Source organism: Armigeres subalbatus, chromosome 3 (genome assembly GCF_024139115.2).
Source record: "Armigeres subalbatus isolate Guangzhou_Male chromosome 3, GZ_Asu_2, whole genome shotgun sequence".
NCBI classification, from domain to species: Eukaryota; Metazoa; Arthropoda; class Insecta; order Diptera; family Culicidae; genus Armigeres; species Armigeres subalbatus.
Window position 1 is genome coordinate 301509825 of NC_085141.1, and position 11043 is coordinate 301520867.

The 11043-nt window shown below is 38.2% G+C and overlaps 1 protein-coding gene across 1 annotated transcript; it reads right to left on the reverse strand.

The window, feature by feature from the left end:
• Nucleotides 1-3002: 3002 nt before the first annotated feature.
• Nucleotides 3003-4919, reverse strand: LOC134220530 (CD2 antigen cytoplasmic tail-binding protein 2 homolog). Its single transcript, XM_062699610.1, has 3 exons — nucleotides 4598-4919; nucleotides 4372-4520; nucleotides 3003-3787 (listed from the first exon to the last, which is right to left on the reverse strand). Exons 1-3 carry the CDS (start codon nucleotides 4738-4740, stop codon nucleotides 3036-3038), a joined length of 1044 nt encoding a protein of 347 aa, XP_062555594.1. The 5' UTR covers nucleotides 4741-4919; the 3' UTR covers nucleotides 3003-3035.
• Between the last annotated feature and the right edge of the window lie 6124 nt (nucleotides 4920-11043).

Consider the following 11043-nt stretch of genomic DNA (forward strand, 5'->3'; position numbering starts at 1 on the left):
CATTTAATTCCACCACTTGATTGTAACTTTAACAGATACGTATTTTGACCTCAACAGTAAGGCCATCTTTAGTGTCTCGTACTTGACTCGACTTTCAATCAATCCTCGGCATTAAGAACATCGAATAAAGTGAGTAGGGGAAGCTCTAAATACCTACCTGTACCTGGGAAGCTCTAAATAATTGGACCACAAAACTTAATTGTATGAGAAGCACGAACGGGGGTGGGGGGTGGCGGGGGAGAAGTGGGTCTGCACCGTTCTGTGGTGCCGAAACAAAATAGGAGGAGTACAAGATACTGAAGACGGTCTTACCTTCTGTTGAGGTCGAAATACGTATCTGTTAGAGTTACAATCAAGTGGTGGAATTAATTGGGATAGTACAAACTCGTCTTATGACAAAAGAACGATAAGATGTGACGTAAAGGATGCGTTCAATGAGAGACATGATAAGCCCTACAAACAGTGCCCAACACAAGATGAAAAGATCGTCATCGGAGATTCAAACGTGCAGATCGGAGCTTCTTTCGTCCAGTCATTGAAAGCCTTCATTCCGCTATCAACGATAATGGTCTGCGACTTGTGGTCTTTCCTGTTACTAGGCATGTCAATCAGCAGTACCTATTGTGTATCCGGAATAAATTTTTACCGCTTTTTATACCGAAGTTGGATTTTTCTCCAGATACAGGCAACTTTCCCAACTTCGGAAGTAGTGCGCTGGATTCGCCTAAAGATGCGCTAAACAACGCATCAATAAGTTTGACAAATAAAACTTCGGAAGAAAGTTCGGTTCGGAAGTCCCGACTTCCGAATTCTAACTTGGTGATACGCCGACAATATTTTGCAACACTCGAGTGGCGAAACTTGCTATCCGACTTAGGGTGGTCGGTATTGGCCATTTTTGTCAAATACCGGTTTTCGGTATTTGATGGAGTCAATACCGATAATACCGGTAGAATACCGGTTTTGTGAAAATTTCAGGTTGTAAAAGAAAAACTTTTGATTTTGACTTTTGGATGAAAAACAATATTTGTTGACAAACTTCAAATGTTAAAATCATTGCTTGTGAGCTGGGCAATGCGAGACTTAAGTAGACATTACGTACTGAGCGACTCATCTCCCAATCCGCATTGGATTTTGTTAGCAATGTTGCCAACTACTGAGAATGCCCTCTCTGGTTCAACCGAAGTAGGACGAATGGTTCCAAGACCATCGAAAATCAGTGTCAAATACTTGCTCAATTCATAGTAGGAGAATTCCTTACGGATTGTATGCAAGTATCCTGGCGTATTTGCCACCAGCAACGCTAAAGTCTCTTCTTTAACCGATAAACCAGAAAAATATCCATATAGGCATCTTCTTCGTACCGATCAGGTATGGCCGTTGTCTTAGTTACAATCATCAATTACATTACAATCATCATTACATCAGGAATGATTAGACGCTTCAAGATCCCAGACGCTTGCCTAATCAAAGTAGTTCTGGATGCCTCGAAGAAAATGCCAAAATCGTTTCTGATTAATTGCTTCAGGGCAGAATTATTGAAAAAAGCAAAAATATCGGCGTATTTGGATCATCTCTCTTGGATTCATTACTTAAAAGCATCGAAATAGTGGCGGAAATTTCTGTGGCTAGATTTGATAATAGTTCCAACGTAAATTGGAACGCTACGTCGGCTTCATATAGAGTGCAGGACTCACAGTGCAGTAGCTCCACAACAGCTTGAACAGGTTCGAGGACTTGAATTATTTCAGCGTGCCTTGGCATCAGCCACTAACTCAAATTCTTTTCCGAATTCAGATCGGACATATTTTTGCAGATAATCGTTTTTCACAGGTGATCTCCGGAAAAGCACTATTACGGCTCGTACATTTTTCACAATTTCATACATTGCGGGAAAATTCTCAACGATATCCACAATGTTCATTTAAGAAAAAGTCATTCGTAGTTTGACAGATGGCTAAGAGAATTAAGCAACAGGTATGATTAAAGACGATGTTGATCGATTTTTGTTGTAGTGTAAACGTCGTCAATGATGCTTACTTGGGCAAAGTTACTCATGCACGCATTTAATTGTTGTATTTTTTGCTCGATGAGTCTTTACTGCTTGTAACCGAAAATTTGCCTCATCTTTGCTGGATTTCCTGTTTATATGGGACTAATATGCGATTACAGGCAATTGAAGTGATATAATAGATGAAAATTATTCGAGATATTTGATACTGATAGCAACATTTGAAATACCGAAAATACCGGTATTTTTCGTCTCTAATACCGGTATTTTCGGTACCCAAAATTGGCCGGTAATACCGGTATTACCGGTTTCGGTACTACCGGTTAGACCACCCTATATCCGACCCAAGCAACCAGAAGTGCGGATAAGAAGGGCTGTTTTGGCTTAATCAACTCTCTTTTTAAGTAATTTTTAGTATGGTGGGAGCATAAAGTGAACTTTAAAGTTCCGTTAAGGATGCTTGGAACTTGATGTGAACCATAGTGAACCAATTAGTTCGGAGTAGTAAGGAGAGTAAATTTAAGAGTAAATTTAATTAAAATCTGAACTTCTGGTTGCTTGAGGATCGTCCAATTTCGGGCGGTACTGTTCAGACTGCTCCATCCTACCCTATGTACCCATTTGGGATGCTCAGAAAACATGTGTGAGCAAGCAAAACCGCAAACCGATATAAACAGGACAGGGAATACTTAGGGGTCTTTCACAAATTACGTAAAGCTGTAGGGGGAGGGAGGGGGTCAGGTTGAGCGTTACGATTCATACAAAAAATTAAACCTTCCATATATAAAGTGTTACGTGGGGGAGGGTGGGGTTCCAAAATCATCAAATTTAGCGTCACGTAATTTGAGAAAGAACCCTTACTTATAAAAACGAGAGTCGCGCAAACACGAACGACAGTTCTGACACGTATCCGATAATGGAGAAATTAAATAAAGTCGTCATCTATTCTCTGGATTTCTTTCTACTCTAAATGCATATTATACATAACAGATTATACAGATCGGAATAAGCTGTGTTTAGACATTCACAAGTATAGATCAAAATCAATTCTGGCAGCTGAATAAAAGCGTGAATCAGAAGCACCTACCTTTCTTACAAATGCCCCGTTACTGAATCGTCCTTCATCGGCATATTTTTGCATTTGCTGTGTGTTGAACGGCCCATTTATCTTCTCTGCATCTTGTTGATCCTTATACTCCCACATTAACTCATCTTTCTCTTCTCGCTTTACATCAGCAGCGGATATTGATGGCTGAGCAGTACTTGTTGACTCCTCCGAATTGTCGTCTTTTAGTTTGTGCTTCTCCTTACTGTCGAAATCGTCTGCATACATATCCAGCTCATCCTTTGGTTTCGATTTTGAATCATTCACTTTTTTCTGTATCATTTCGTAGGTTTCATCATAGATGTCCATGTTACCTTCCCGTGTGAGAATTTCATTGGCCAACTCGGTCAAACGGGTAACCTTTTCACTGGAGTCATCCAGCGTACCAGCCTTTTTCATCTTCCAACGTTGTGCCGTTGTTAGCTTTGCTGTCTTTTTGCCAATCCTCTGGAGTGCCTTCTTAATGGTTTCTTTCGGTTCCATCATTTCGAGAATCTGTTGGTAGGTTTTGGTGATATCAAATGCTTTAGTTTTGTCATCTTCATCCTCGTCGTCCGAATCCGAATCTGCCAATCCTCTCATCTCTCCCTCCTTCTTCTCCTTGTAGTTGGGGTCTTTCTTGATTTTGACCCAATCGATGTTGTCCAACCAGTTGTCTCGTATTTCGGCACCTGAATGATGAATCATCGTACGTTATGTATGCACTTGTATGTCTTGTAAAACAAAGGTACTGAAAGGCTATCATTTCACTTCAAACACGAAATTGTTATAGAAGGCTCGGAGACGTATGATATACTAAAAAAATCGGCTCAACTCGTCTAACTGAGCAAATGTCTGTATGCTTATGTGTATGTAGTTGGGACAAGGCCATGCGTCGACAAATATTTTTTACTCAACTTGTTGAACGTCGTTCAGCATACGACCCTTTTATCACAAATTAGTTTCAAATAAACTTTTGATAAACTTTATAGGTACTATCATAGTGGGGACTACCCCGTTTGGCATAAAGCAATGAAAATGATCTTATTTTCAATAATCAACTTGAAGCTTGAAAGAAAGCAGCATCAATTCTTATGCATTATCCTGAACAATGACGCGTGCTATGTGGTTTCTAGTTAGCAATTAAATAAAGGATTAAATCTAATTTTATTCTATGCTCTATTTATAAAGATCGATCTCGTATACCAACAAATTTGCAATTCATGTCTAAAGCCGTGATCCTTTTCTGATGATTTTCCATGGACTACATACTCACCTTTCTTCCACAAATAATGTCCATCCGCATCGAAATGTCCTTCCTCCATTTCTTCCTTCATGTTGAACGGAGTGATTTTAACTTCATCGTCCACTCGGGAGATGCCATCTTCCTCCCCTTCAATATCATTTCCATCCAAAACATTGTATCTACAGCGGACGTAAAAAAATGCCCAATCAGTAAAAATCCACTTCCAGTCTCGCTGGTAATCAGAAATCATACTCACTGAGCCTCGTCGTCGCCACTGTCTTCTTCGTCCGAGTCCAGTGTGTGTTTGCTTGTGGACGGCCGGTTGCTCTGCTTGTCCCTTACCAGGTCATCCAGGTAGTTGTCCTCTTCGGCAACTTCCGCTGCCGTTCGCTTAGACATTTGGACTATTTCGATAAAATTGATTTATGGTCGATGAAGTTCTCAGACCAAAAGATTTTATAAAATCCTGAAAAGCGGATCGACCGGATCGACGAATGAAAATCAATTTTATTTTTGTTGATTTTGTTTTCGCGAGATGACAGATACCGTCTTTCTCGCATGCATTTGGCGTGGCGGATAAACAGAGATAGGAAACGCTTAATGATATTCTTTCCTTTTCTTTCAAATTTTTGTTTTGATGATTGAATGATGACACACGAGGGATGATCGCACAAATTTTGGTATCACGGAGATGCGAAACAACTCAAAATTAAGTCTTTTTAACTCAACTTGACAGCAAAGTGCAACCACTCAAAATTGAGTTTTTCAGCAAGAACTCAATTTTGAGTTATTTTGAAAAAGCTTTGGTTGAGTGAATTTTACTTTTTGCCAAGGAGTCGACTTTGAGTGAAAAGTACTTAAAAAGCTGGTTTTCCAATGTAGCCAAAATTAAGCTAAAAGTTTGCTGGAATTTGTTTCGCAAAACCCAGAAATATCCACATGTTTATATTTATTTTACCAGAATATCGTAAAATGAGAAAAATTTTCTGTTGGCAAATGAATGGCATTGATGAATTGATGATTTTTAATTATTCAGTCGAGGATTCAGCAAGGTGTAAAGATGTCCGCTGCTGTCACGAAAGGAAAGATTTCGATCTGTAAAAGAGAAGAAACATTGGTGAATCAATCATGAGAAGAGGCCATCGAAATTAATTGGATTATGCCACTAAAAGCAAATGACTAAATATTTCGAGGTTAGATAACGCTTTGCCGTTTACATTTATTGGCATATGTATTTACATGTGAAAAATAGTGTTGATAATGTTGTACTTACGTTGTGGAACGTGTGGCAGAATCAAACAGATATTTTGTGGGATTGTTTTCCTCATAAAAGCGGAATTGTCGTCCGCGTCTCCCTCGTTGATTGATGGAAACTAGGTATTTCATCCTAAAACTGTATTATTTTATTTATTGATGAGGAATCGATTGTAACTCACGAGATATTTAACTCACCCGAAGCGAAGGACTTTCCATTTTCCATTTCCACTTTCAATTTAATCATCAAATTCAGTTGAATGTTTCACATTTTAAAATCTTAACAAACGAAAGCGTCGTTGAAATGTTTGCAAGTGAATTTTCAGCCAAAATCAGGTATCGCTCCAAAACTTCATTTTGGATAGTTCCGTATAAACAAAATAACTCAATAGGGAGTGTTGGGGGTAAACTTTAAAATTAAGTTAAAAGCACCCATCAACCAAAACAAAATTGTATCCAAAATGGGAGTGTTGAGAAAGTACTTAAATTTGAGCACTTTTTATCTTGATTTTGGATAGTTTCGAATCACAGTGTACACGGTTAGAAAAAAGTACCTAATATTAGGTACTTTTCACTCAAATCGGGGGTTCAGTGTGGGAACCCAAAATTAAGTAATTTTCTCTTGAAATTAAGTAAAATTCACTTAATATTAAGTAAAATATACTTAATTTTAAATAGAAACTAACCAAGTTAGGTAAATTTCACTTAACTTTTGTAAACATGAGATTACTCAACGTTGGGTTCCCACACTTTAATGCTCTTGTTGAGTGGTTTTGCTCTTCATTTTATGACAACAAAGAGAAAAGGGAGGGAGATGCAAGAGAAAAAAAGTACCTAAAATTAGGTACTTTTTTCTAACCGTGTAGAATTTTATTGCCGGGCCGGGATTTCTAAAATAAATCTCAATTGGTTTTATTTAAAGAGGCTGCACTCATAACAAAGAGACGAAGTGTCAAAATTGGAACAGCGCATTTGCTGTCAAATCAGTTGTTCCAATCGAGCACAAGGTTGTTAAAGGTAGGAGTATTGCGTCTCTTTGTTTTTCCAGGCTCGTTAGTTTTATTAAGTTATAACCTGATGGGTGGTGCGCGGATAGAATCGATTTGGTTGTCAAACTGAAGCCAAAATTTTCTATTGTGCCGGAGCCAAACATTGAAAATTGTGGTTATGTTCGTTTCTGATCTAATATTGAGAAGTATTGTTATTATTTTGGGAAAAAATAAAAATAAACTTTGTATTTATTCTTTGTAACAAATATTCTCACATTATATTTCGAGTGGGAATGCAACTAAAAAGCACTCGTTACGAAATTTCACGAGATTCAGCAGCTGATTGGAGCATGAATGTATGTAAACAATCGTAAAGTCATGTAGAGTCTAGCGCATTTGTGCGCCCTCATGCAGCGTGGAAAGAGAAATTCGAAGAGCGGGAAATGTTTGACAGCCAAGTAACTGCAAAATAATTTTGTTTATGGGAGTGATTTCAAAATATCCCTCTGCTCGCCTGAGCGCAGAAAAGCTGCTCTATCCGCAGCACCCAGGTTATAACTAATGACACACTGATGGTATAAGTACCATAGTACAAGAATCTTGAAATGAGTACCGTACCGATTATTGTCTTTATAAAAGACAGTCTTGGAATAATTTTCTTGTCCTCTTGTACCATGGTACGAGGGGCAATTCACTTGTGTATTTTCGATTCAGTCTGACGTATTGTATGATGTATTTTCGTATTTTTTGTGTATTTTTACGTATTAGATGTAATAATGCATTAAGTTGAATAAAAGTATTTTTTGTGCATTAATGTTGTATTAGTGTACTTTTTAATTTCAACGGAATAAAATCGAATATTCGTACATGTTGACATCGATTTTGACTTTCAACGAAACAAGTGTTTTCTCGGAGAAATAATAACTAAATATTTAATTTACCATATTATTTATGAAATTATTTACGATCTTTCATTATTAGCTGTTTATTTATTCGTCAGGCTTGTTAAACATAATTCGCTAGGAAGTGGACAGACATTTTCCACAAGTTTTATTCTGTTTTATTCAGCTGTAGACAGGTTCATATAATAAAAAATAGTACATATTGCTTTTACCGTTGTCTTTTCTGCTGCGTACTACAAGTTGTCTCAGGTAACCAAACACTAAACAAATATTCCCTTCCAGCTTAAAAATCTAAAGCAAACTTCCGCAGATTTCGCTGCTATGGAGCATGTTGATCGGAAAATCATGGCCTCAAAAACTCTTGATGCGTGCAGGTAAAATGAAATCCAGAATAGGATGCCAAAGATCCTACGCCTACGGCCGCTCTGGTCAGTGGTTTTATAGAAATATATCCTGACAGCATTTACTTCAAGCTGGAGACGTCCATCGGAGGTGATCCTTACCCGGACATACCGGTGCAGTGACAGGTAAGAACACGCGAAGGCTTTTTGAAAGATCTAATTTCACTGATGATTCCTTCCAACAGGAGCACCGGATTCGAAGCGATGCCAACATAGATGCGAAAGTCAACTTAATCGGAATCAACTTGTTTTGCTAGACGATATGGGTGAGCAATCGCCATTATCATGTCTCAACCGATCCAGGCATCACCGTCAACTTAGCCCAGATGATAGAGGAATCTCGAGAGGAATAATGTGCGTTCCGAAAGCGTATCATCGTTGGGCAGGCGGTCGCTAATCAGGCGATAGTGTTTTATCCGTGAAAACAGAATTCTTACATGGTTCCCAAATCTGCAATATTCTGGCAAAAATAAACAATAATAAATTTATGGAACATCAAACCAAAATTGTTTTCTAATTGGAAAAATATAATTTTACTGAATGAATTGCCACGAATCTTTAATACATTATATTTACATACATGGATGAAACATTCCAATGATTAAACTTCTTATTCTTCTTGTATAACTACATTTCAATATTCTTTAGCATTTTCTCAGTTATTATTGAAAGCTTTTCTATGCCCACCATTGCATGAGTATGCATCTTGTGTGACAAGTACAATGGATATACACTATGCCCAGAGAGTCGAGAATGTTATCCACCTGAAAACATCCTAGACTGGACCAAGAATTCGCCGTCTCCGGATTGGCATTGCTACGCCTTTGTTCCCAATGATAAAACTAAAATTTAACCTTTTATTGACTTTATTAGGAGACTTTCAGCCCGAGACTGGCTAGTCTCCGATATTATACTTTCTTGGATTACTGTCCCGTTAAATAAAACAATGAGTGGATAGACCACCTAGACCGAATAAGTCACATAAATTAAAATTCTGTGAAAAATTTCATAGATCTGTATATCCCTATGTAGGTTGGTTCGAGAAATCCACGTGAATTCCTGTTTATTCTATAATCATCGAACCAATATGGTGCATATTTATATGTTTTCCTCTGCAACACACTGAAAATTTGAACACGTCTTGGTGATAATTCACCTGTCGCATTGCATTTAATTGTGAGCATTTCTGATTTCTGCTGGAACCAAGGCTGGAACAAAATTCTTGATTCAAAACGTAGTTTATCAAAGGTATTAGATTATCTTTATAATCCGGAATGCAGTGCAAATGACAGGTCCCCGAAACGTGTTACAAATATCGGATTCAAATTAAAATAGATATGTTTTTTATCCGAATATTGATTTAATGACGTATTCATCCGTAATGTGGCTATTTTTCGCATTATTTGCATTAATATATGATTTTTGTCTTTCACGTGTAATGATGCATTTTTATGCATTATTCTTATTTTTATGCATTTTTTTGTATTTTTATGCATTATTTGTATTTTTATGTATTATTTGTATTTTGATGTATTATTTGGAGTTTTGAGTATTATTTGTATTTTCATGTATTATTTTCATATACGTATTTTCGGTTCACTATTCAATAACAGTGAATCGCCCCTCGCCATGGTACAAGCACCACAGGTGTGTCCAAAAAAAAAGACGAACAGACATAACACATTGAACATTCACTCATCAAATTCATCGTCGTACAAACATTAACGACAACTGTTGTTTTCACTTAGTTGGGCAAATCACGCACGAGATGGCGTTAGTGGGCAAACGTCAAACTCGAGCAAATCCGATGCGCGGGCCACTTGTGAGTGATTGGCCAACTAATGATTATTTAAATTAACCAGTAAATCAGTGAACGATGGAAATTTGACGAGTGTTATGTCTGTTTGTCTGTGATTCAATTATGACTTCAAAGTACGCTCTATCGTGGGAAAATGGGACTACACACAGCGTGCTAGCGTGTTTGTCAATGAGCGCCTCTCCAATGACTCCATAAAGGTAGCATCACACCTCGGGAATTTAGTCCGCGGATTTTTTCCCCATGCATTTTTACATATGCGATGTTTTCGGGATTTGGGCACGGAAAATCAAAATCCCGGCCCTATTTAAAATGCACGGGGACCAAAATCCGGCGGAAACTTTTCCCGAGGTGTAAGGTAGCCTTAACCAGCGCAGCGGGTAATGTACCCTTAACGAATCAAACGCTAAACGCTGTCGATGTAAGTACAGATGCCATAGCGAGAGCAACCACGTGGCTAAAAACGTCGTATACAAATCGGGACCTGACGGTGTTCCGTCGGTTTTCCTAAAAACGAACATTTCCTGCCTTCTGGATCCACTTCATCGAATCTTCCAGCTCTCCCTTTCTAATGGTGTATTCCCGTCCTGCTGGAAGACAGCTGAAATGTTTCCTGTGTACAAAAAGGGAAGCAAGCGCGATATAAATAATTATCGAGGAATCACGTCGCTATGCGATGTATCGAAGTTGTTTGAGCTGGTCGTCATGGATTCTCTAAATGGTCACTGTAAACATTATATCAGTACCGAACAACATGGCTTTATGGAAAAACGTTCTACATGTACGAATCTACTGTGTCTTTACATCATACGTTACAGACAGTATGCTTGCTTGATTGAATACTAATAGTCAAAAAAGCATACTTCAAAGTCTTTTGTGTGTAAACTTTTTTAGCAGTGTGAGGAAGACCTCGAGGAAGACTGTCGCTTCCGTCACTGGCGAAACATCGTTTGCTGGCGAGGATAGGGCGCTGAATGTCAACGAAGGAAAAATCAGTACGTTTTGACAGATGTGTACCCAACATGTTTGGGAACGAGAACAAATCTAGACTAACATTTGAAAATGGTGTATCAGCCAAAATTTATTCCTTCTGATTCTTCGTCTACTTATAAAGCTATATATGTACACAAAGAATCAGAAGGAATAAATTTTGGCTGTTACGCCCTTTTCAAATGTTGGTCTAGAAATGGAACCGCGGCGACAAGCATCATTCCCATGCAAATTCCATCAGCTAAAATTTGTAGCATTCCCGGGAATGAATGTCGGTACAACCATCGTCATCATCATCATCCAATCAGTATCCGTTCACCTTTTTACTTCGCGTAGTGTCGCCAGTAAGC

Coding starts and splice junctions, on each gene's coding strand:
- LOC134220530 (XM_062699610.1), bottom strand. CDS start 4,740: ATGTCTAAGCGAACGGCAGCGGAAGTTGCCGAAGAGGACAACTACCTG. Junction 4,521..4,597: donor AGTGGCGACGACGAGGCTCA/GTGAGTATGATT, acceptor CGTCCGCTGTAG/ATACAATGTTTTGGATGGAA. Junction 3,788..4,371: donor ACATTATTTGTGGAAGAAAG/GTGAGTATGTAG, acceptor TTCATCATTCAG/GTGCCGAAATACGAGACAAC.